At 41.4% G+C, this 27,688-nt stretch overlaps 1 protein-coding gene across 9 annotated transcripts in view; it reads left to right on the top strand.

Moving 5' to 3' along the window:
• rims2a (regulating synaptic membrane exocytosis 2a) overlaps window positions 1-27,688 on the top strand; it is a 272,468-nt gene that overhangs the window by 209,546 nt on the left and 35,234 nt on the right. For all 9 annotated transcript variants that reach the window (XM_080750629.1, XM_080750627.1, XM_080750630.1 and 6 more), the window contains 2 exons: window positions 8,512-8,609; window positions 11,412-11,581. In XM_080750629.1, coding sequence (XP_080606755.1) covers window positions 8,512-8,609; window positions 11,412-11,581 — 268 coding nt within the window. The remainder of the gene's footprint in view (window positions 1-8,511; window positions 8,610-11,411; window positions 11,582-27,688) is intronic.

Genomic DNA, 27,688 nt, shown 5'->3' with positions numbered 1-27,688 from the left:
ACACACACACACACACACACACACACACACACACACACACACACACACACACGCGCACACACACACACACACACACACACACACACACACACACACACACACACACACACACACTTGGTGTGAAAAGGCAAGCACAACGTTTGTTTTGTTTTGTGCCATCGGGGGCTCCCGGCGCATAACTGTTGGGTAGTACTGTAACATATAGAGGTACCTTCTCAATGCAAGCATGAATATATGTTGGGTAGATTTACTGAATATTTTCCCACATTTGAATAGGTAAATGGGAAGGGAAAATGGACTTTACCACTTAAGGAAATGTTTTGAGACCACATGATGTACATGATGGTTTCGACCCACAGTTGTGTGGTCTCTCTTATTAATACTAACTTGAGAGATTTTTTTATATACGTATTTACTTATCACTGGAAATGCCAGGAACCCATCTCTGAAGCAGCAGCTTTTCTCTTATGGCGTCCTGGGATTTGGCCTGTCTGAAGCCATATGGGTCTATTCTGTTTGATGGTTGATCTTATCCTCTTCACTTTGTAAAGCTGTCATCACACAGAACGCTTTAATTACAGATGTGAATACATTATTTGATTGTATTCGGATGTATGAAGACTCTGAGCAGTATAATGACTTGCTTATGAATCACTGCGTATAATCCCCTGGCTGTAATACTGGCCTACTGTATCGAACAATTATGCTTCTGTGTAGTTGTGGTCTGAATTTGTCCTGTTTCATTTACTCCAGCACATTAACCCCCCTCCATCGTAATATTATGATATAATGTTTTAGCAAGTTGACCTCAGCGGCTCCCTCTAATCAAGAAATCACTTGCTTGCGCTTGTGTCTTCCTTCCCCTCTTGACCGTGAAATGAGACGATGTTGAGCTGGATAGGAAGACCGGAGGAGGCACATGTCCCTCACGTTGTCTTTTATTCATGTGACACCTCATTACTCAACCTAAAGCAATAGCATTACTCATTAAGCTGAATGCAATTGATCTAGTAATGTACAGTGTGGGCCCGGGCAGGCCTACACAGTACCGGAACCACGTCTGACAGCCAGTATATGTGACTCAGCTGTCGGATGTGGTTCCATTGATCTGTCAAAGTGGGGTCCAGGGAACCTCAGGATTCCTTGAAGGGGTTCTAAATAAATCCTATACAGATCTACGTTATACACTGCAGGGTCAATACAAGTGGAACCAAAGGGTCCATTTGGTTCCACTTGTATTTATGGGGTTTCTTTGAGAAGTAAACCTTTTCAGAACCACTGCTGTAGACTGAAGGAAGCACCCAGATTAGCACCCACCCAGTGTGGGCACAGTGGGCAGTGTGAGTTGTGTTAGAAGGACGACGAGTGTATCTGTTGACCGTCTGAAATGAATTGTGTTCCTGTCAGTTCCAGGAGGGTTGTGTCTTATAGAAGATCACACACACGGCAGTGGCTTTATTTTTATTTTCCTTTTATTCACCCAGGGTAGGTACTGTATGCTGAGCATGGATGCTCTTTTTCAACAAGCCCTGTACAATCCCAGATACACAGACACACACAGATTAAAACCTGGGAACTGCCCAGTACAACCACAGTCTTGTATCGTTGGCTTCTGAACAGTTCAGTGCCTTGCTATAGGGCACTTCAGCGGTGTTGGGGTTACAAACGCGCTCCTCTGACCTTTAGGTCACCGCTGATTAATGACAGGAAACGATGGAAACATGCTACAAAGAGCAGGGAAGAAAAAAAAACGAGTCCTCCGCAGCGTATTCCATGCTCGCTGTTGACCGAGTGGAAGGAAGGAAGGACGGACATGCATAATATGTGGTGGAGGAAAATATGTAATTGGAGGCAACAACGGAGATTGCCGGGAGCACAGTGGATCTTAATTGGTTGCGTAACATGCTTTCATGGCTCATGAAAAAAGGGCTTTTGTATGGCTGGTTTTATGTAAATGTACTGTATATGTGTGTTTGTTAGTGCATGAACCCATGTGCGTGCACTCACTGAACTACATCAAGGTTACGTTTTATTTTTTATCTTTATTTTTTTTTACGTTTTGGTTGAACTGTGTGCTAAAACTCTGCAAGTTTAGCCAGCTCTACTCTTTTTGCCTCCCTCGCTGCTCTGTGCTTTGTTTCTGTTCTGGTTTGTTTAGCTGTTTCTCCAGGCTGTCTCCCCACAGTAGTCCCACCACGCAGACTCCAGTGACACCACACCTTTTCTTCCCTCTCTCTAATGTTCCTATAAAAGCTTTCTCTGTCTGGTTTGTCAGTCTCCCGATACTCTTTTCCACCATTAACATCTTCTTTACCGTTTCAGCTCTCTTTTCCTTTAGAGCACAGAAACTCAACCATTTCCCCCTCTCCTCTCCTCTTCTCTTCTCTAACGATAACGGCGCTCTGATATCTCTACCTTCCTCCCAGCCTTTGCACCATTCCTTCTTCTCTCTTCTTTGTGACTTATCACTCTGCCCCATGGTGAACTTTGTGCGTTCTTTGGTGTACTTCTATGATTTTCCTTTCTGTGTTTCTGTGCTTGTTGTTTTGTCACTGTTGTGTTGTTGTTGTTGTTGTTGTTGTTGTTGTCGTGTCGTGTCGTGTTGTGCCCCCCCCCCCCTCTATCCATCCTTGACCCGCCCCACCCCTCCTCACTATGACTCCGCCCCCACCCCACCCATGGGTGACGGTACCGTCCGTCCTCCCTGTCTCTCCCTCCCTCCCTCCCTTCCCTCCGAGCCTCCTCTCACTCCCATCTCCTCTCCTCTGTCTGTGTGTCCGTCTGTCTGTCCATTTTGTGATGTCACATCCTCCCCAGAAGACTCGGACTCACCCAGTCGGACGAACTCAGGTCTGTCCCTCCTTCTTCTCCTTCTATTAATGTCCTCTACTGCACTGTTTCTCAATCTCTGGTCCAGGGGCCCACCAGGGGGTCCAAATGGACCCTACGGGTCCTTAAGAGTCCTTATACACCAGGGCGATGCAAATAAACCGTATGAAAGTGCACATCAAACTATTGCTTTGGTGATGCATAAAGGTGGATATTTTTTTTTAATAACTACCTTGTTTTCTGAAAAAGAAATAGGTCGCTTTATCCGCTGCACTATATTCACATTCTATGTGGATGTTCACATAACATAATGAGCAGTTTACATTAATGCAAATTAATCACAATAAAATAAAATCTCCCAGCGTGTAGGGACCTTTAACTCTGAGAGTCAAATTTGGGGGTCCTAGAGATGGGTGTCAAATGGTCTAATTACATACCGTATCAAACTGGGGGTCCTTGACATTGTAAAGGATGAGAATCACATTTGAACAGTCTCAGAGTTACAGACCCACGAAGGACCGCCTGGTGGTCCCCGGACCCCACATTGAGAACCGGTGTTCTACTTCCTCCCTGGTTTGCACCCCCCCCCCCACTATCGCCCCCCTCCTCTCTTTTCCTTGCTCTCTCACCTCCATTAACCGTGTCGCTCACTGGCCTCAGTCCTTCCACTGGGGAAGCTTCCTGGCTTACTTATTTATTCATTTGTTTATTTGGTTCGTTCTCAGACTTATTTATTGATTTATTTCAAAGACAACAAATGGAGAAATGGACAAATGGAACCAAATGGACCCAGGTCCATTTGGTTCCATTTGTTACACTCTCAGAGTTACAGACCTGTAAGGGTCCATTTGTACCCCCTTAAGGAACCTGAGGGTCCCTTGACCCCCACTTTGAGAACAGCTGATTATTTTATTATTTTATTATTTTAACTTGTTCTTACTTTTTGCCACGCTCTGCACAATGTGTGTGTGTGTGTGTGTGTGTGTGTGTGTGCGCTTACATGTGAGCATGTTCATTATTGCACATGCCGACGTTTGGTTTGTTGTGACAGCAGGTCTTGTGATTTTTCTACGCCGCTAAAATGAATCTGCTGAGACATTTACTGGAAGCAGTGTTGCGAACAGAACAGTGCACAGAATATTAGAACGCTGGCAGAGTTCAGTTTTATCCTGGGAGAAAAAAGGGAGAAAAAAAAACGAAATGTCCAAATTGATCATGTCAGTGCGTGTCACTGCTGCTGTACTTGGAAGTTGTAACTATGATTTTATGAGTTATTATGCGAGGCAAGTTTAATTGTATAGGACTTCTCATACACTCTAGTCTAAGGCATTTCAAAGTGCTTCATATTAGGCATGAAAAGGCAATTAAAGAGATTGAAAGAAAACAAGGAATACAATTATAAAAGAGGGACAATTTAAAGTTGATGCAATACGATTTCATTTATTCTCACACTATGAGCAGTAAACACGTCAGAAGTTTTGTATTGTTTAGGAGCATTTGATTTAACCTATAGGAAGTACGGTATTTTTTATTAAACCTCATTTATTGGGCTCCCCCAGGGGTCTGTACTTGGTCCCCTCCTTTTCCCCTCCACATTAGCAGTTCCCAAGCTTTTCTGGATCAGGGCTCACAGGAAAATCTGGAACGCGGGGGCCCACTTATTATTATAATAATTATTTTATTTTATTTATATTTTGGGGGGGGGTAAAACCAGAACCGAATGCTTTATTTAAAAAGGAAAGTCTTTTAGTTCTCTCTTGAAAGCCATGGTGTGGAGCTTGCAATACTCTCGCTGCCCTCCTCAGTGCTCTGCATCAAATGTCTTCTGTTTGCCTAACGTTCACCAAATGTTCACCTATTGTGACATGCCCAGAATAGGCAGGCTAGCCTAGGGGTCATGTGGTTAACCTTCTGTTCAGCCACCATAATGTGGAGCACTCCCAAATCTTCAGCTAACAAAATATGCCCCGTATTTTACACAGTACTAGTATTTACTAGCATATCACCCTGTTTACTTTGCATTAAGGGATTTGGGACGGCAAATAAAATATTCCCATGGACAACTCTTGGATCCCAACCCTGCAAAGCACCAGTGGTGTTGTTCTGTGCTCAGTTAGCAGGTGTTGGTTTGTACGATTCCCAAATATAGAACGAGTCATATCTGTTAAAAGCATGTTTTAAACAGATTGATACTATGTCCTGGATTATAATTTATATGAAAGCATAACTGTTATCGTGAAAGGCAGAATTTTACTTTCCTCACTTACAGTAATGTGTGTGCACAGGTGTGTGTAGCCTGGCATGGCCAGACTAATATCGGTGCGTAGATTAGTCTGGAATCTCTGTGTAGAATCTGAATTTCTTTTTTTAAGAAAAATGGGGGGAGAGACGGGGAGTAACATGCGGCAAAGGGGGAATTGAAGCGGCGACACAGTCAGGCATCAATGCCTATGTGGCAATGCGGTATGCGCCTGGACCAGTAGGCCAGCGGGCGCCCGGCCCCCGGAATCTGAGCCAGGCCAGACTAATTCTTCTTCTTTTTTTGCGCTAGCAGATTTGTCTGGTTTCCAGGCTAGCGTGTATGTGCACATACATTTGTGTGTGTGTGTGTGTGTGTGTGTGTGTGTGTGTGTGTGTGTGTGTGTGTGTGTGTGTGTGTGTGTGCGCGTGCGTGCGTGTGCGTGTGTTTGTTTAAATATTTTCATCATTAGTTATCATACAGAAATGACTAACTACATTAGAAGATCAGCACAGGTTAGAAGGTTTGGGATAAAACAAGAGAGGCGAGGTTGAGATGGTTTGGACCTCTGCAGAGGAGGGATGAGGGGAGCATTGGGAGAAGGATGCAGAAGATGGAGCTGCCAGGCAAGAGGAGAAGAGAAAGGCCAAAGAGGAGGTTTATTTATGGGTGCGTTGAGAGAGGACACGCAGGTGGCTGGAGTGACCGAGGAAGACGCAGAGAACAGAAGCAGATGGAAACAAATGATCTGCTGTGGTGACCTTTGATGGGAATTAGTGAATTAGCGGAGAACTGATCCTTAGTTATCTTACAACACAAAAGTAGAGAGCTCTACATCACTGAGATATTACCGAGCATGGACACTGTTTGGGTTTGCAAAGCTGTTGCTGTAGAACTGTGGAAAGTCATGTTTTTGCCTCGTCGTGCTTTAGCCTAGTCGTGTTTTAGAAGCATTTTCCCAATCCTTCTGTGCTTTTGAAGACCCTGTCTCTCTGCTTCTAAGAAATACTGTGAATTATTTAAAACATCAAGTTTTTGTCAGAGATTTTTTTTTTTACTGTAGTTCTCAAGATTTTCTTTCGAGATTAAAACATCTGCAGTATATCTATACGATCCCAAGAAATGAATAACTGAAGCCAAACATTAGAGCAAGTTATTATACAGATTACTATTATCAATTTATTTTATTATGATATTTTTTGTTATTATAAGTATTTCTTCATATCAAAGAAGCTAGAATGTGTGTGTGGTCAGATGCTTGTGGATATGATTTGTTGGGAATTGCGTTGGGAATGGGTTGGTTATGGCTCTGCATAATGATGATGACCTTAAAACATAGAACTGTTGAAGCTCAGTAATGGAATTACTGAAGAGTTCAGGATGTGATTTGAACAATCTTCACGAATCTCGTAATTATCTCATGCTCTTATACAACAGTTCTAGGCGAGTCCTTTGATTGGACGTTACGCAAAGCTCAGCCAGTTGGCCAGTCAGGGAAGCCGGAGCACACACCAGAGCACATGAGCGGAGTGGAGCGGGAACAAAAGCCGCTCCGCGCTCCAGAGGGCTCTTGTCCCGCTCGCTAGTCGCTCTGGTTGGCCACCGCGCCGCTCTGTCGCTCACCTTGAAAAAAAGTAGTTTGCTACCTTGTCCAAAACACTTTCTCCTTTGCCACAAGTGTTCCCAACACAAAGGCCTGCGGTAACGTGAGCCTCGGCTTGATGGAGAGCTGTCCTGTCTAGCCTTCAATGTTACAAAAGACGCCACCTAAGGCATTGTATTTTTTAATAAGACGGGCAATATTAAATCCTGTTGGTTATTGATTAATCACAACAACCGAGAGAGGGAGGCGACTTGTGGCGTTGACTGGCTGGTGGTGACATATAACTTGACTGACACAAGGTAGGCTATTTATTATAACCATAGCCTTCTTGTGTGGATGATATACGGTAGATACTTGAGTGAAATCTTGATAAAAGGAATTCTCTGTCTGCTCTCCTCTCCGCGGTGGCATGGGTGCACTGACTGCACTCTGCAGCGCAATTTGGAATCACACATGAGTTTTGGGTGGAGCCGTTCGTTATTTGCGTTGGAAACATGTGGCGCGCGGCCCCAACAGGATCGGCTAGGAGCGGAAGAGGGTTGGCGCTCCAAGGAGCGGAGGAAAATCCTCGCTCCAAAGCCACTCAGACCCATTTGAAAAGTCACTCGCTCTCGCTCACGTCAAAAATGGCTTGCGCTCCGCTCCGCACACATGCTCTGGCACACACCAACCCAAACACACAGATATTCAGTGTGTCTGAATCTCTGTGTGTTAAAGATACAGAGCTTCATGGTTTTTCCAGTGGGTGTGATTGATTTGCCATTCGGCACAGCAGTGCACAGTCTGCACACCCCCACATCACACGGGACACACACGGAAAGTTTGTGTCCCGAGGGTGCCCGAGTTATGCCAGACACACACACACACACACACACACACACACACACACACACACACACACACACACACACACACACACACTCACTCACACACACACACACACACACACACACACACACACACACACACACACACACACACACACACACACACACACACACACACACACACACACACACACACACACACACACACCTTTACCCACTTAGGCATAGACTGTTTCTATGTTGCTTAGCGACATTTTTGTTGATGGAGTCCTGAACGGGCTATTGGCAAAGGCAGATATACAACAAAAGCATAAACTGTTGTCTCCCATTAGCTCATAAAATTGCCTAGTTACACTGTAACTGAATGAAATATCACAAAAGGTTCTATTTGTGGCTTTGTGCCTATGACTGAATCATGCTCTGTCCTGAGTAGCCTACTAGCATAGTGATATTGCTGATCTGAACGTACTAAAAATAACTAGAAACTCTCTAGAAAGTAGAAACTCATTATTAATTTATTTTCACATGATATTGAAAAGGCCCAGAGAGAGATCTTAGAAACTGTATTGAGAGATCAGACCATTCTCTTATACATTATGTGATCAACATTGTTTGTTTTTTGCTTGAAGAAACAAAGGAGATCCAAGCACTCAAAAAATATTGTTTTACAGCAAAAGTGGCGTACTTACTTTTGCTGCAGTTTTACACCGATCCTAGAAGCACAACCTGTACTGTTTAAGTATTTGCTAAGTTTTCCCCCTTTGGGCACCTGGTTGGTTTTTCTCATTGTTTTTTTTATTTTTTGCTTGTTTGTTAAATACAGCAAACCATTTCTAAGTTCCGCCCACATTCAGCTTCTTCCATTTGACTCTGTCTTTGTCCCAGCTCATAGATCATACTGTAGCTCCACAGCTGTTTGTCTTTCTCCCTCTAAAAACCTTGTACGTCTATTAGTCTTCTCTTGTCCTCGTGGCCTCCTCCATTCTCTGACAGCTCTCTGTCTCTCTGCTCAGGTCTGGATGTGGACGAAAGGACCAGGCAGATGAAGATGAAGATGAATAAATACAGGCAAGGTGCAGGCTCTGACTCCAGACTAGAGCAAGACTACAAGGTAAACCACACCTACTACAGTACAGTATGTGTACTGTACTAATACTTTACTGTAGTGCTACTGGTATATAATGTACTAGGGCTGGGCAATATTACTTCAAATCAATATCACAATTATTTAAGAGTGAAACTAGCTTGAATATTGAATACTTTATTAGAAGTTTGAAAGCAGTAAGGCAGTACAGTAAAAGCAAGAAGAAAAGCTGATCTACAAGATCACAACGTGTCGCATCGTAACATGTTGTGAGCTTGTAGATCGGCTATTTTCCCTATTGAACAACAAAGTATAATAATGGGTTAACCAATTTAGTGAAAAGAGATATTTGATTTTTTTTTTGATCGATTCATTGATATACTGTAAGAAATAAAACAAATTATCTGTATAATAACAGATAACTACTTCTCAATTAACCTACATGAGCAAGATTAAGATTAGAACCAATATCTACATTTTAGATGTATTTTTCTTTGTTAATTTACCCGGCCCTAGTAGTACTATACTGTCCTGTGTATACCGGTATGTGCAGTGCGTAAAATACACAGACATACGGTAAACTCAGTTTAATTATACATACACGTACGCACGTTTCCAATGTCAATTCATGATGGAATGCAGCAGTGATCATCTCCAGAGCCCTGTGTTTACTACTGCTGTTAAAATGAAGTGCTAAAGCCATCCGCCTGGTGCCTCTATGGAGTCTGGGCCAAACCATATAAGACAAAGGATGTCTGTGCCTGCCTTCCTTTTATGTCAGTGGAATGAGAACTATTGGCCTTGGAGCAGAGGTGCTGTTTGTTAGTAGTCTATAAAAAGAAGCAGGTTAACATGCTTTGTTTGCTATTGAAGTGTCAGTGACAGAGTCATGCTCTATTCTTATACAACTCTGACGCTTTCCCATCAAGCATTAGTACTATGTCAACACTTACTGTAAGTAAGTCCAAGTGAACATTCCTCCGTGGACGGATACGCTTTCATTCATTCATTATTTATTTGCTGTGCGGGACAGTGGCAAAGTGCATTTACTTGAGTACTGCACTTAATTACAGTACATTATTTAAGTACTGTATCTGTACTTTACTTGAGTATTTGTATTTTTTTTTATATACTTTCACTGTACTACATTTCAAAGACAAATATAGCACTTTTGACTCCACTAAACTTTTGGGAAGGGAATAAGTTCTACAGTACAAAAATAATCTACAAGCTCAACGCGCCGCAATGCGACCTGTTGTGTGCTTGAACATCTGCTATTTTCACTATTGATATTAAGTATTTATTTTAAAGCAATTACTCCAGTACTTTAACTCAGGTACACATTAATTGACAAAGCAACTTTCACAAGTAATATTTGATCAGGAGTAGCTACAGTATACTTTGACTCAAGTACCGTGGACTTTATCAAACCACTGCCATCAAGTATTAGTACAATGTCAACAGTTACTGTTCCACTAAGTGCAGCCGAACATTCCTCCATGGATGGATGTACTCTACATTCATTCAGTATTTATTTGAACCGCTTGCTCCAGAAAAAGATAGAGAGAGAGAGAGAAAAAAACTAAACTAAAACTATTCTCAATCAAAACCCAACTGAGTTTACACATTCCATGACCCAAAAGGAGCTGGGAGAAGAACATCTTATTTTGTCTGCACTCCTTATTCAACTTTGCCCTTGTATCTTGCCAACTTAATTGTCCAACTGAGGTTGGCAAATCAACAATAAACATTAATAGGTTATAATCGATTACTTCACATCAGTGCATCCATGTAGAAGAATCATCGAATCATCGATGCCCAAATCACGATGCATCTTGGAGTTGATTATTTTACACGCCTTAACTAAATACACATACACTAGTAAGACTCCTCAGGGCGACAATCGACCTCGCCCTAAAGTTGAGGTCGGCTATGTCTTGGCCGTCTGGCCAGTGATGTATATCGGACCAGCTACCCATATGGAGACTCCTGGTACCCATATATGGAGATCCATGTACTGTATATGGAGATATGCTGTGAGACCCCAAACATGCTTACTCAGTTATTCGTTATGTGAAAGTCCTGTGATGTCTATGACATCTGACATCATACATACAATCCAATTTATGCCCATATATGGAGATCCCTGCTCTGAGTATCTGACATCACTGTGATTTCACAGTGACGTGTCAGGGGAACCACAGTGTCAGGCGTTACCCGTCCGTACGGACAGACAGACGTATACGGACAAGCTGTGACGGTTCTGATAGTAAACTGCGACCTACATTACGGTCGCAATTAAACAAATCTAGACCATATGTTTAGACCTGTCTAGGCCATGTTTAATTCGAGGATTTGATTCTGTCGACACTCCTCCTCCGGAGTCATAAAAAGTAAACCTCTCAAACCAAATTCCTAGACGATTAGTTGGATCATTTTGTCTTTTCATGACATGGATATAATTGGGTCACTGTTATCTGATTTATTACATCAGAACAACTATTTAATCCCCTTATGTGCCCATGTCTTCTTTATTGTTTTTCCACTAATACATTTTCATTATTCATTGTATACAGCCTGCCACTTTGGCTGAAACTGTTCTTTAGCAAGAAAGCAAAAAAAGAACATTTCAGACATCCTAGGATTCTGGCTAATTAGTTTAGCCAGTAGTTTTTTCTTTCATTTATGCTCATAATATACTGTATGCATTAGTAGATATTTGTATATTTACAGTACTGTATATAGCATATGTGTTCTTAGGTACCACAAGGCAAATACATATAAATCTAAACCTCTATATTCTGATTGGTTTGTTCTCTCTGTCTGCAGCGTTCAGGAAGAGATCATCGGGGTTCAGACATCAACCTGTCGGCCAAGTCCTCAGACAGTGATGTAAGCGACGTGTCCGCTGTGTCGAGAACTAGTAGTGCCTCTCGATTCAGCAGCACGAGCTACATATCTGTCCAATCAGAACGGCCGCAAGGAAACCGCAAGATCCGGTAGGCTGAACTACAAACACATTAGAGGACATTGAACCCTCCTTTTGACCCCCACCTTTGACTGATCAAACAGTCTTATCAGGCATGGGCAAACCCTCCGAGCCACCGGCCTGTCTTTCAGTACGTGTTGCCTCGTCCAGATGATTTCTATCCTTTGAAATTGTCTGCACTCGGTTAACCTAAAGAGAGAAATGCACCTGCTAGTAGCAACGGGTGTCATTTCTTCAGTCTGTTTGAGTTCTGGTTTGGCTCCAACTAGAAACGACTGGAGCCAAATGATGAACTCGAGCCTTTCCTGGTTGGAGGTGTTTGTCCATTACTGGCAACACGTACAGTAAAACACATTGCACCTCTTCTCTGTCGTCTCATATATGTAAACATATTGAGAATTCCTTTGCATTGTGCTTTTACTGTAAGTCCCACATTTCTGTTTACCGGTTGTGCTTGTTTGGGCTGCACTGCAAGTCTGTCTTTTCTCACATAGCTCATAACATTGATGCTTTATTTTGTATTTTTTTCCTTTCTGCTTCTTGCATGCGCTGTCGCTGCACGCTGTGTGCGCTTCTGTCTCCGTCCTCCTCAGACAATTAGGATCCAGGAGCCAGTCTCGGGAGGGCGAGGAGCAGTTAGGGGAGGTGCTAGAGGAGGAGGGGGAAGCAGGGGGGGAAGGCAGAAAGGCTAGCAAACAGGAGGGCAAGGGGACAGAATCAGGGGGAAAGGGGGACAGAGAGAGGGAGCAGCAGGATCATATGGTGGAGCCTGAAGAGGAGCTGTACCAGAGGAGTATCTCTGAGAGTGACCTCAGGTAAAACACATCACCATGTGTGGTGACCTGTGACCGCTAGACTCTGACTAACAATAACATGGAGCTGTCCTGCATCCTCATCTGCTGACCTCCCCGCAGTTCCACTAATAACAGTGTGGTGATCGTGATCCTATCCTCCTTTCTCCAACCTTTATGATGTAAAAAAAAAGTGCCTTTGGTTTGCGTTTGGGCCCTTCCTTTGTGAAAGCCCCCCGTACCCGAGACACTCCTGCCAGCTGTCCCATATCACCTTTGAGTGTCGTCTAATATTGATGTAAATGTAGTCAGCAATGTCGTTAGCAGAAGTCATTCGAAAATATGTTATGAATGCAGAATCGTATTTAATTGTGAAAACAAAAGTTATTACAAACATTTGTTCGAAATAATTGCTTATAGACAGAGCAGGTGCTTATAAACAATGTTGTCAGTTATTCCATTGTGGTCTCTCACAATAAAACCCTCATACTGCTGGTTCTCTTTCCGCTGGAGAAGGTTGTGTTTGAGTTGCCCATGAGCGAACATAAACTGAGGCATCAGAGAATGGGCATTATCGTTTTTAATCTTTCACTAAAAAGATTCATCATACGTCATTGGTCTGACAGTCAATGCGCTTGTGATATTGTTTTAGTTGTGGAATATGTCGGCAACGTAGTGTTTGAAGAAAGAATCGCTGCACCGTTCCTTACAATTTACATTTTAGTCATTTAGCAGATGCTCTTAATCCAGAGCGACTTACAATAAGCAAGATAATACGTCAATACATCAACAACAATACAACAAATGCATAGGAATATCAATCTAGAAAACAAGACCACGCACCTAATCAGTAAAAACCTTTTGTAAAACCTAAAAATGCCATCCACTGTACCATTCATGTATGGTCACCGATGTAATTGCGAGTTCTACAGTAAGTGCTATGGGTTTAGGTGGAGTATGAAGAGGTGAGTCTTCAGTCCACGGTGGAAGCTAGGGAGTGAGTCTGTAGTTCTAAGTGCGACAGGGAGTTTATTCCACAGTTTTGGGGCCAGGATGGGCAAACTGTCTAGGCAGAGTGGATTTTTGACCTGGGGTTCCTTCTCCTAGGATAGGGACTGAACTTAAGAAACTTGTTTTATTGCGTCAAACAACAGCATCCATGATTGCCGTTGCACACCACTGCTACCACTACGGTCTGAAAATAAGGTGACAAGCAGTTCTCATTATTACGGTGACAATTATACAGAATCCATCATTTTGTAGTTTTAGTAGTAGTAGTAGTAGTAGTAGTAGTAGTAGTAGTAGTAGGAGAGAGGATATAGTTACTGTAGAGTAAGAGCAGGAGAGAAAAATGGAAAAATATATATAAATGTATATGTATACAGATAGCATGTAGTAGCGGGTATGTACGTTATGTTTAGATCATTAGCATAGTTTGCAAGTGTGTACATGTTCTTTAGAAGGTGTGTACGTAACAATAACATGCCGTCATGAGGCGAATAGCAGCAGCTTACAGTTCAGTTCAGTAGTAGTAGTAGACCAGTTAAGATCAGATAAAAACTACACAAGGTAAATACACACAAAGAAAGTATGAACGTAATGTACATGAGGGAAGGTAGATGACCACTAATAACACCCACCCTTGTTTGATATTACTGCAGTATAGTGATTTGTGGCTTAAACATTTTCCCAAACATATGTAATTTAGCAACAGACTTTCAGTTAATAATTGTGCTTCATCCATTCATGAACAATGAATTACAACAGAATGATACATACATGACCGAGTGCATGTACTGATTGAATGGACTAATATCCTGGAAGACCTCAGTTACCGTCATGTTTAACACTGTTGTGTTTAACATGGCACCATTTCAGAGTGTCCACAAGGAGTCTCATCTGGTTTCTGGAACGTGTAGGGTTAGTGGATATTAGTTTAAATTAAGAAAACTATGTCAAGAGCAAATTGAAGAACAAATTGATTTAGAATCCCACAGGCTCTCACAGCACGCAAGCAGATTAACCCAGCCTTCTAATAAGATGTCAACACCATCAAATTACATTCACAGCAGGTTCTCCTTAGCGACCTAAAGCCTGGTTTATACTTAGTTGTGCGCCTGTGTCGTGCACGGAAATAGCCAATCTACAAGCTCACAACGCGTCATGCTGCAAAGTGTTGTGAGCTTGTAGATTTCTGGTGTAAGACACTGGCACACAACAATGAATAAATCAGGTTTTATGGGGCTTACACACTGCAGTCTCTATTTCTCATCTACGTTTCTTAAATCTGTCATAGATCAAAATCATTACGCACAGCCACCTTGCATAGCAATAATACGCATCTTCCGATGAGTACTATTCTATTAGTTGCAAACGAACAAAACAAAAGAGTAATCAAGCAGTGAGGAGAGCAACATAGAGCCCACATGATGCAAAAAAAGGCAGAAGATCAACCCTGATCCGAAAACTTCAATGACGGACAAAAGCTTTGTAGGAATAGACGTCATTGACACAACATGGGGTCGTCTCTTACGTGCAACACGTTTGAAAATACAGCCTCAGAGCGCAAGCTGCCTTGGTGCTGGTGACTGTCTCCTTGGACTTGACAGAAAACACATTACGCTAAAAGCCGAAACACCTTCACCTTCGCCTTTGCCTACGCAGTTACGATTGGGAACACATGTATCTCTTTAGTGTTGCTGTACAGGACAGTAGAGCCAAAGCACATCATCATGCCAGCTGTGACCTGACACAGTTGGCATTTGCTTTGTGCGTCAGATCCAGGTGTGGCACCATGTATGTACGTTAGAACAAGACATTTGAAATCAGATTTTATTTTAGAAACAGAAGTTAAACACCTACTGTATCTCTGTAGGAAACACCTATTCAGGACACAAAACACAACATAAAAGGACATTTGAATACAAACAAAAGAAAATAAAAATAAACAAATTACAGTGCAGAAGAAGTAAAGATATCTCAATAAAAAAGGCAGCAGCAAATAGAAAGGGTTTTACCTTTCCCCAGATGACCTGAGAGGTCTGGATGGTTGAAGTACACATTGTTTTCGAAACCCACAGGCTCACACAGTAGCCTTATGTTGCCTGTTGCTGTGTCTGCACTGGGTGTCGTATTGTGGTGTGTTGTGGTGTGGTGTGGTGTGGTGTGTTGTGGTGTGGTGTGGTGTTGTGTGGTGTGGTGTGGCGTGGCGTGGCGTGTGTGTTGTCTTGTGTTGTGATATTGGTCTCTGTGTGCACTGTCCTTCACCTGTCTGAGCCCTTACAGTGAAATGTGTCCGTTCCTAATTACAACCTGTCAACATATGCATCCTCTACATCTTCCCTTGTGTACCACCTCCTCAAGCCAACTATCACTTGCTCATACCCTATCTGCACCTATCCTGCACGCATGCACGCATACACGCGCGCGCGCACACACACACACACACGCACACACTCACGCTCATCATCATCTTCTAGCATCGATTCGTTTGAATCGTAAAACAAACAAACACATAAAAAGCTATCTCCTGCGCTGAACGTGAGTTGACCTTTCCCCTACTTTAAACATCTGCCATGACAGCTAGAGAGAGATATAAATCTTTCATGTGTTGTGTCTCATAAGCTATACTGTACACTACTGTAGGTGAGCCATTACACTGCCTGGAGAGATCAACGTCTACATCTCTTTCATGGTGCGGTTTCACTGAGTATTTACATTTACATTAGTATGTACTGTATTGTAAATGTACGGGCTGGAGTTGCACATACTGTAGTACACAATGTTAGAAAATTACGTACAAATAGAAAATGGTGCCACATTTGCTAAGCCAGAGCCAGGTTTTTGTGATGTATATCCCGGTAGGTATCATTGGTAGAAGGCCCTTTAAGAATCCATTCCTGGATTTAATAGCCTTCCAATTCCCATAAAACCATGTGTGCCATGTTTGTGCTTCTAAAGACCCCTTTTGCTGTTCAAACTGAGGCAGGCAAGATTAGCTTGTTTTACCGAGGACCACCGTCCATGGCTGGGGAATGATTTGCAGCAGGCAAAGCTGAAATTGGATCACCTTATTTCACCTTAGAGTTGGATAATGGATACGCTGTCTATATCCTGCTCAAGTTTCTTTTTATTTAGAGTAGACTACTAATGGCACCTGTATGTTTGTTTTTGGTTGTAATTTGCTAGCCTGGAATACAGGCGGATCTCTTCGCTTCTCCGTCTGGCTATCATCCTGTTTGAGACGGATTTCAGTCTGGATTTCCTGGCTAATCATTTGTTGGACCCTTTTGTTTTGTTCTTTGTTGTACTGCTTTGGCCCGTCTTGGCCAGGTCTCCCTTGAAAAAGAGGTTTCATACCTTAATGTGACTCTCCTGATTAAACACAAGTTACATACTACACAGTATTTAACCCATTTAGAATGGGTACACATTTTTTGTATCATTATTTTATGCTTTAACTATTGAAAAATAGCAGATATACAAGCTCACAGCGCGGCACCGAGTGCCGCGCTGCGAGCTTGTAGATCTGCTATTTTTGAAAAATCTTGAGAATTTGAATTTTGACCCGATTCTATAAGTGTCTTTTGAATCCTTCTAAGATTTTTTGAAAAACCTATGTTTCTATGTCAGTAATATGGCCAGCCATCATCAAAGAAAAGGTCCTTTTCACTTAAATGGAGCTCAGTTAGTCTGTTCTTGAGAGACTACTATGTCAGTGGTTCTCAAACCTTTTCGTGTGAAGGACCCCCAAAATGATATGTATTTGGCCACGGAACCCCATCTCAAAATATCTAGTTCCAGGGACCACCCCCCAGAAGCAAAATTTGAGTTAACAAACGTTTGCTTTGAAAATACACATATTCAAAGATTTGCACACATTTTCACGACTTTTTCAAAAATAGCAGATCTACAAGCTCGCAGCGCGGCACTCGGTGCCGCGCTGTGAGCTTGTATATCCGCTATTTTTCACTGGTTAAAAAGCATTCAATAATTCTAGGCCCTAAATGGGTTAAGATGGCAGCGCTGACCTCTGCTCTGTGTACTATCGGGGGGAAACCTCACCTGTCCTGTACTGTTACTTTTCAGGATTCAAATTCAAAAGTATCTACAAGCTCAAAACGCATCGCTTCAAGGCACAATTTGAGCTTTTGGATCTGCAACTTTTGCTACTTTTGTGTGACACTCTTTCTATGATCAAGTAGGGCATTCATTTATGAAAAGAAGTTAGACTAGAAAAGAAAATTTCTAAGAAATTTTAAGTGTGCCTGCAGCTCGCTAAGTCTGTGCAACCTTGTGTAGCGGTTGGTGTTAGTGTTTTGTTTTGAGAGGGTCGTTTTGGCATGAAACGGTTACGTTTTGCGCGTTTGTGGTGCCCCCTATGGGTCGAAGTGGAAATGCTTTTGGGTATATGTTCAGTATAGCGCCCCCCACTTGTGGTTAAAATTTGGTGTTGACTGGATGTTTCGTTTGTGATTTATGGCTACTTCTTACAAAACGGGCTCCTCCCGCTAACTTTGGAACCCTGTTACGGAAGAACGGTATGGACTATCAAAATATCGTTTAAATATGTTTATCGCATGAGTCCATAGATCGTGTGTATCGATTTTTGTGACATTTGGAGAAAATATGTAGGAAAAGGAGCAAAAAGTGTATTTTGAAGAAAATTCAAAATGGCGGAAAATCTATCCTGACGCAAAAAAGTGGACTGTTATAGCGCCACCATGAGGCCAACTGACGAAATATTTTTTTATTTAATCCTTGATATCATTATAAATCTCCTCTCCAAGTTTTGAAACTGTAGCCCCTATGGTTTGCGAGAAAAAAAATATTGAATGTGAGTTTTTGCGATTCCCATTATAAGTCAATGGGTAAAATTAATTCACTAATAAATTAATATCAATTAAACGATACAACTTTTCTCTTAGAAAAGTAATAGCACCCCATTCCCGGCCGAGCCGCACGTTTTGATGTATATATTGCGGCGGTGGCGTAAATCGTGCGGCACTTATTACGTGCCGAACTTTGTGGCGAAACTAACTACTTAATTAATTAATGACTTAATTAAGTATGGCGGATTACAATAAGTGTTTTGCCATTGCATGGCAGGCACACTTAATTATGGAGATAAGATGTTTCTGCCCAACAGCACACGCACCATTAAAGAGTGATGCAAAGCAAACTTTACTTGATAACAAAAAATAACAATAAGCTGTGTTCCAAACATCCAATGTAGTTATTAAATTCACATGCTCTTGTTAATACTTTTCAATATTTGTATATATCTTTTACTTAAATAGCTAAATTACTCACTCACAAGCTTGTAGATCGGATCGGCTATGTTTGCTACCTTGGTGTGTCACAGCTGTATGACGAAGTAGGGAAAGAATTTGATGATAAAAGTTCAAATATTATGGAGATGCGAGCTTTCCGGGCCGATAGCGTCGATGCGGTCCCTGACACGCGAAGCTTCATTTTCCACTCGATTAGCGTGATTCTCATGGAGCGTGGTGAAAAAACAGAAACTGTCATTACTCGCACGGCTAGTTATGTAACCGCAATGTAACGGCGGCGCCCACATCTGTCTATACTTGTATGTGTGCAGCCCAACGTCAGCTACATTATTATATCAGAGGCATCATCACAGTGCCTCAAGAAACCAAACGTAATGGTAAAAAAAACGTGTTTTTATTGAAAGGCATGAAGTCAGGTCAATGTGATTTAGACCATTTGAAAATAGCCGATCTACAAGCTCAAAATGCGTCGCGATGCGCACATTGTGAGCTTGAAGATCTGCTATTTTCAAAAGATTTGTATACATTTGAAAACTTGAAACGGAACGTTTTGCAAAATGTGTACTTTTTACTTTTGGTACTTTTAAGTACACTTTGATTTCAATACCTTTGTACTTTCACTCAAGTACATTTTGAATTCCAGACTTTTACTTGTACTGTAACAGAGTGTCTCTACACTCCAGTATTGATACTTTTGAAACATTTGAGTACTTTTTCCACCACTGACTCTGACTCAGCTAATATGTGAGGTCACAGTAGTACAGTAGTACAGTAGTACAGTAGTACAGTAGTACAGTACATCTACTGTACATGCATTTAGTCTTGTGTAATACTAGCATCATTGTTGCAGTCAGGCAGGGAAAAAAAAAAACGTTTATCTCCATATTTCAACTTTTTTGTCAAAAACTGTGATCAAACTAGTGTGTTGTCGCACAAATGTAGTGACAAAAGCCGATCTACAAGATCACAACACGTTGGTTGCGGTTGTATAATAGATTATTATGCAAAATGTATTGCAAAATGTCCTATTCTATACTTATGATAACATAGCCGATCTGCAAGCACAAAAGGTTATTTTAGAAAACGAATGCACACATTTTGAAAAATGTGAGTACCGGTACTTTTACTTTGGTAATTTACGGTCGCAATAATACTTATATTACCGGCACATCTTGTCCATACGTCCTTCCTTCTGTAACGCCTCAATTTTGACATTGTGACATCACGTGACATCACGTGACATCCCCTCATCAAAGGTCAAATCCTGGATATCCATATATGGAGACGACTGGATCATCACCTAGCTCTCCAACTCTACATCTGATTCCCAGATGATGCCCTGTTAGGGCAACCACACTAATAGAATCTCTTTTATGCCCATAAAAGGGGACAAAGACTGAGAGACAGGATACATATCTGGGGTCTCAGAGCACACGGTTGGTTCTACAGGGATCTTATATATGGGCATAAATTGGATGTTGTCAGAAGTCATAGACATCATAGGACTTTCACATAACGAGTAACCGAGTAAGCATGTCTGGGGTCTACAAACTCACAATGGGTCGCATTGTGACACATTGTGAGCTTGTAGATCGGCTATTTTTAAAAGATTAAAAAACTTGTGAAATGGGACATTCTGCACAATGAGTACTTTCTACATTTGATACTTTAAAGTTGTACCATGTAACTTTTTTTATAAAACAAATCTTAAAATTGTCCTAACTGTTAAATCGCTAAAGTTTTAGAACAACCACTCCGTTATTTTCAGCTTCTGAAGCCTTCTCTTTATATGTTTTCTATGATCCTGGCCGTGGACCGGATTTCGCGCCAAAATGACGTAATCTGCGTCATCTGTATACGTTGTGTATACGTTGCCCAATCACATCACCGATCATGCACACATGGTACACTACCGGCCAATCACAGCTTATCTGCTCTGGTCTCCAGGAAGCGCCTCCGCTTGGCTACAGTGTTTACCATGGTGAAGGATTTTAACCTCTTAATCCACAAATCCTGGCCAGAAAATTACGTTCTACCATGCGTTCTACCCCTCCACGGATTACTATCGGTCGCGGTGGATTGCGGCGCCGCTCCGGTGGTCCGCGGCGGTGGTCCGTGACGACTCCGGCCGAAAAACGGCCGAAAAAAGCAATACCGCTACTGACCACTAGTTGAACTTACACAGTATAGCTTTAAGTACATTTTGATACTAATACTTACATTATGTACTTTTACTCACGTAGATTTTGAATTCCAGACTTTTACTTGTAACAGAGTATTTCTATATTGCAGTATTGATACTTTTACTTAAGTAAAACATTTCAGTACTTTTTCCCCCCACTGCTATCCAGGATATAAAGAGCTTTCTTTCCATCAGCACTTTTAAATTCCGCCCTGCCTCCTCTTTTTCTCAGTCTCTATCATGCATCCATTGTTGCCCGGGTAACTGCTGCTCATGCATGAGAGGAAGAGCAAAGAGCGCTAGTTTGAGGGAAAGCAAGTGTCCATTAGCAAGGCAGCAGGGGATGTTGACTTTGTCCCGCCACCGTTTTCCTTTCTGTCGGGTAGACACCTCATGTCTCCCATGTTTTTTTTTAAACTGCTTCATCATACTACAGCGTCACGCAAAAGTAGCAAAAATAGCCGATATAGAATTGTGAGCTTGTAGATCTTGGTTAAATCAGTCTGTGGGTTTTTATAAATATTGAATCAATGTATTAAGTGCTTTGTGACTAAATAATAACTACACTGAATCCATTGGATCACAGTTTTTTCCCCCCCCCATTTCCTGAAAAGTAATGCTTTTGGACGTACAAGGTTTCCTACCTGACAGTGACAATGTTCAACAGCAGCCCATTGAACAGAAGGACCAATCCATACGTTGATGTGTGCTGATGAAAGAGCTCTACCAAAAGAAAAAAGCCAGCGGAGCGTCACTGACGAATAAATGCTTTTTTATTTACACTGCAATCTCGGAACACATCGTCAAAAAAAAAAAAAAAAAAAAAAAGGGAAAAACAGCGCCCTCTTTGTTTGAGATTACTGACAAATAAATGCCTTACTATTTACACGGTACAAAATAAACGAGGGACCAACGTTTCCAACATGACCCTGATGAAGATTAATTGGCTTCAATAATGATGAAGGAATAAAAGCCAGTGATTTCAAAAGATCGCAACGTGACGTGCTGTGAGCTTGCACATCTGCTATTTTTGAGCAGCCAACGCTAAAATCGAAAATGACGGCAATGATGCTTTCCTGGTTTTAATGGGTTAATGAGATTCTCTTCCTTCTGATGGCAGTTTGAAGATCTGAGAGAAACCTTTCCTTTGAAATGGGGCTTAAGTGCTTAATTCCTACTGTACTTTTTCCCTTCCTAGATAATGTAGTGGGTTCAAAAGTGCAATTTTTCTCTTTGAAATGTAGTGGAGTGAAAGCCATATACTGTTTATCCCCCCCAAAACAACAAGTACTCAAGTAAAGTCAGATACTCAAAGAATTTGTCGGGTGGAAACCTCATTATGACCAAAACTGTTACTTTTCAAAAAGTAACAAGAGTAGCAGATCGGCAAGCTCAAAACACTCGGCTTTCACATTGCGTTTTTGAGCTTATGGATCTGCTATTGTTGATGCTTTTGTGTGACACTATAGCATGATGAGGTAGGGAGTTAATTTACTAAAAGAACACTAAAAGTTAAAATATGGAGATAAGAGGTTTCTGTACTTGGTTACTGTCCACCACAGGTTGCTGGTCAGGTGTGACCATAGAGACGGTGTAGGCAGACTGGCGTGTGTCGCGTATGCAAGCATCACTCTGGTCGGGGGCACAGTTACCATAGAAACACATCTTTCTGCCCTACTGCTCTTCTGAAAAGACGAACAAGATGAGAGGATAAGAGACAGGGGTAGAGAGAGAGAGAGAGAGAGAGAGAGAGAGAGAGAGAGAGAGAGAGAGAGAGAGAGAGAGAGAGAGAGGATTTCAAAGGGCAGAAGAAAGACACACCTTGGTTGACTTATGCATTTACATTTCTGTGCTTCATTCGTGATTCGGCTGTCAATGCAGTCTACTGTATGTTATTACTGTGGCAGTTACAGTGAGATTCACCTGGCGAGGAAGGGTTATTAATTCAGCCATTCCCCAAAATGATGTGCTCCCTAAATAATTGGCAAAACATGATTGAAATCCAAAAAATGGATTTCAATGATAATATAACATTAAAAGATGAATGCACAATTATATCATAGTACAGTATTTCTTTCTTTAAAAACCTTGAAAAGAATCGTTTTCATTGGGATACCGAAACGTATGTGTAAAGTATACTATTGATTGATTGATTGATTATTTTATTAGACAAAAATGGAGAACAGTACAAGTATAGTCAATACAACTGAAATGTAGTACAGTACAAGTACAGGTAAACACCCTGCCTAAAAGGAACATCTCAAATAAGACCTTTTACGGCCTTTTTTACTATTACAGTAGTTCCTTTGATCCAGCCGGAACACAAATCGGTCGCTTGATCATTAAAGTAAACATGCTCTGAAAGCTGTCGTTATATTGTATGGAAAATGTGATATAACACTTTCCAGTACGTTGTGTGTAGAGAGCTCACTTTGTGCAGGTAAAGAAAACACCAACTGCGGTTTTCCTGTGTGGGGAAGTGTTATGTCAAAATGTTCACATCCCCATAGAACAATAGGATTCACATTAAACATCAGTATATAATACTACATAATATGAATATCAAAGTTCACTGCTACTGTCACAATAATTTAGATGTTCTCCTAAGTAGTACAACAAAAAAGAGAGATTGAGTGTGTAGAATTAATTCAGTAGCTCCATTCCGCTTAGGGACTTCACACAGGTTATTAACCAAACCAAAACTGTCAACACTATGACTGGGGCAACAAAGGTAAATAAATAAATATGAGGCTTGTGTTTGTTGTGCCTTTTAGGAACATGATGGCCTAGATGAAAATGCACAGAGAGCAATGTGCATGATGGGGAACATTGTGTTCTTTGGGCCGAGGTTGGAATCCAGGAATCCCTGGAGAGCCCCAGTGTTCCAGGCAGTGCAGGCAGGCAGGCAGGCAGGCAGGCAGGCGTGTGTGTGCTGCGGGGGCAGGCCCGAGTGCCAAGGCCCAGCCACCATAGGTGGAGTGTGAGTTGGACATGGACGAGGACGGAGTGTTAAGCCGTAAAATAAGCTAATTTAACCCATTTTGGCCTAGAATTATTGACTGCTTTAACCAGTGAAAAATAGCAGATCTACAAGCTCGCAGCGCGTGCCGCGCTGTGAGCTTGTATATTTGAAAAAAGTCGTGAAAATGTGTGCAAATCTTTGAATATATGTATTTTTAAAGCGAACGTTTGTAACTCAAATTTTGCTTCTGGGGGGGTCCCTGGAACTAAATATTTTGAGATGGGGGGGTCCGTGGCCAAATACATATCATTTTGGGGGTCCTTCACATGAAAAAGTCTGAGAACCACTGACACAGTAGTCTCTCAAGAACAGACTAACTGAGCTCCATTTAAGTGAAAAGGACCTTTTCTTTGACGATGGCTAGCCAGATTGCTGACATAGAAAGTTTTTTTTCCAAAAACCTTAGAAGGATTCAAAAGACACTTATAGAATCAGGTCAAAATTCTAATTTTCATGATTTAAAAAAAATAGCAGATCTACAAGCTCGGAGCAAGCTGTGAGCTTGTATATTTGCTGTTTTTCATTAGTTAAAGCATAAAATAATAATACACTATAGTGTACCCGTTCTAAATGGGTTAAGCCGTAAAATAAGCTAATTTAATGCAGAAGTGTACTGTCCTTTAGGCCAGCACAATGGTTTGATACATATGTTTGCATATGCCTTAAAGCTGTTGTGGCTTTTGTAGCAGGGCCAGATTAAGACATTTCTTTTCTTCTTTTTTTTTTTTACCCGGGGCTACGACCAGGTTTCGACAGCGTTTCAGCTCCTTGATTTATCCGGTCTATTATTAAATCAAATCAGCTACATTGCATGCCGTCAATACAAGTTAAAATTGTAATAATAACAAACTAAAATACAATGACATACAGTAATAGAGGCAGCATTGCTAATCTACTGATTCTATCATTCAGACTCAGCTCCTTCTTGAAACAAGGTCCATGTCCGCAGAGAGCATCTTCTTGTTCTAGAGATGTGTACATTAGCTGCTGTTGAGGCACACAGCTTCCAAATGCACACAACCGCCATCTCCAAACATGTAATTGTGTCACAGAGCGCTGAAGCCTCATTAAGCGTTGCCAGATTTTGTGTTTGGTCCTCACGTATGCCACGGAGTGTCAGTATGATGTCGTGATAACGCAACGGCAGTCTTGAGTGTGAGGGAGAGAGGCACGAGGCAGGCATAGTTGTTTGGTGCTGCCAGGGATTTTGTGCCACCCGGAACTTGGTGCGTCTGGCCGCAGCGTTAATCCCAGCCTGGTTGTATGTGTGTGCCTGTGTGAAATACATTTAGCAAGCCATCAAGGCAACAATTCCCTACGTCCTGTTATTCCTGCTCTTTAATAATAATAAAATATATATGTTTTAAATGGTCACATCATTCTGTATCCACCAGAGTGAAAGACCATTCTTTTTAGAATGTCACCTTCACGCTGCTGGCCCATGGATATTGCCGGCAGCGGAGAAGGCTCTTGATTTCTACTTCAAAGCTTCTGGGGTGCCTTAACTGATCAATGCCACTAATCCTTCCATAAGCATTCAATATTTATGTTTTAAAGTTGGGGCTGATACACAGCAGAGCCCACCGGCGCTGCAGGCCTGGGCATAAACAGTGAGCTTTAGAAGCTGATGTATGAGGTGTGCACATTGTTTTAGAGTACATCTGGAGCACTGCGGTGCCAACAGCAGGGCCAGCCCTCTCATGTTGAACAAAATGATTCCCTCTCCTCCCTGAAATGGGAGAATATCTATCTCTTTTATCTGTGTTTAAATACATTTGATTAAATATTTACACATTTTGATATAGAACAGTGGTTCTCAAACCCTTAAATATCAAGGAACCCCCAGTTTGAAATGCATCTTCGGCCACGGACCCCTCATAACTCTGAGCGTGTACAAATGAGTGGATCTACAGTACTTTGTTATTGTACCTAAAACCTTTTTTGATTACCGTATAAATCGCAGTCTACCTACTTTTACAAACTACGCTGAAATGTACCGATACAAATTAAAGTACAAATAGCATATGCACTACATGTACTAGACCACTCATTTATTATTTATGCTCTTTGCCACTGATCTTTATGTAACTTTCCTCTTCTACATCGGATTTGAACCCGGTTTCCTGCACAAGTGCCATGACATGTTTTACCATTGAGCTAATAGAGCCTGCCTGCTTGCTCAGGGGATAACATGAATCTTGACCGTCAGGTCAAAACGTGTGTCTGATCCTGTGTGTCTAGCCCTTTGACACTATCTAAATGTCTCAATAGAAGAGCAAGGAGACAAAATACAACCACCATAATTGTATAAGTTATATATTGTATTAACATCCTCTACCACACAGTTTGGACAAAATTACATTTTATTCAATCCTATGAACATTTCTCAACTTAAAGGAGCTATAGTCAACTTTTTCATTGTAGAGCCAACACTTTGTTTACATCCTAGTCTATAGACTAGAATGTAAACAAAGTGTCGGTCTGACAATGGCCCAAATGATTATTTTATCATTATTTTACGCTTTTTGTGGTCATTTTTGAATAGAAACACATATATGAAGCTTATTTTTTATACAATATTTTCGAAACATTATTTTTATTTTAAAGAAAAGGTTGACTATAGCTCCTTTAATTCCAAAGCCTCACAGAGCACATCAACACTACATTTCATCCAAACAAGCTTTGTTCATTGCAAGTGACAACTGTTGTGGCTTGAACACCAGCAACACACTGATCGTATGCTTAATTGAGGTTACGCAGGTCACAGTCAATACTTTATTGATTTGCCAAGTCTATTCGCCTGAATTAGCTTGCTAGTTTATGGAACAGAATGAGGATGCATTAAACGGTTTTAACAGTTATTAGATACAGTATGGAACGTGTAATATGCAGACAGGGGTTCTGTGTCTTGTAGGTAGAAGCCTCACATCCATGTCCGTATGAGGACCACTGACCACTGCAACGTACAGTATGTTCTTCATGTGTGCTGAACAACGTTGTCATTTTTGAACTTCTCAAGTACAATCGGTTATGACAAAGATATATTAGGCCTATAGGCAGTGGAATAGATCACAAATGTCTAAAGTTTGAATGAGAAGGATTTAGAGGAGCCTATTTGAACTAATTGAAGGAGGCAGGCCTCTAATCATCATAGTGTGCACCCCCCCCCCCCCCCCCCCATTATAATCAGCATGTCCTTCTCTATTAGTTGTCTTTATAGGACAGTCGAGTGGTTGAGGTCAGACAACGTTATTAAATGTATAGCCTGAGGATGATCTTTTACACGTAGTAATCATGCCTTTAATAATACTCTGTGAATGTCTGTGATATAGGATGTAATTTGTCCCTTTAAAGTTGAACGTCACACTCACGCTCACGCTCGGACACTTCATTCGTGCCCGTTTTTCTCTCTTTCCTGCAGGGAGAGAAATTGAATTGTGAGGCGAATGATGAGTTGTCATTTTATATGTAATCTGGACGATTTTTCACGTTAGAATCAGCAGTGGTGGAAGAATCATTACTCATATAACAGATCTTCAGGCTCTCAACACGATTTGATGCATTGTGAGCTTGTTGATAGACTATTTTCAGATAGCTGAAGTAAGTAGAAAAGTATTCATGTTTTGTAATCTAAATCTACGAAATAGCTTGACTACATTTGTCAAATAATTGTAGTGGATTAAAAGGCTACAGTACTTGAGTAAATGTATTTAGTTACTTTCTAGATTGTGAGGAGAATCCTGAAGGACTGTCGGGTGGAAAATGTTACTTTTCAGAATTCAAATAAAAAGATTGCAGAAGTAGCAGATCTACAAGCTCGAAGGTTTCA

The sequence above is a fragment of the Nannobrachium achirus genome (genome assembly GCF_963921795.1).
Source record: "Nannobrachium achirus genome assembly, chromosome: 2".
Lineage (NCBI taxonomy): Eukaryota > Metazoa > Chordata > Actinopteri > Myctophiformes > Myctophidae > Nannobrachium > Nannobrachium achirus.
This window is presented reverse-complemented; position numbering and strand designations above follow the sequence as displayed.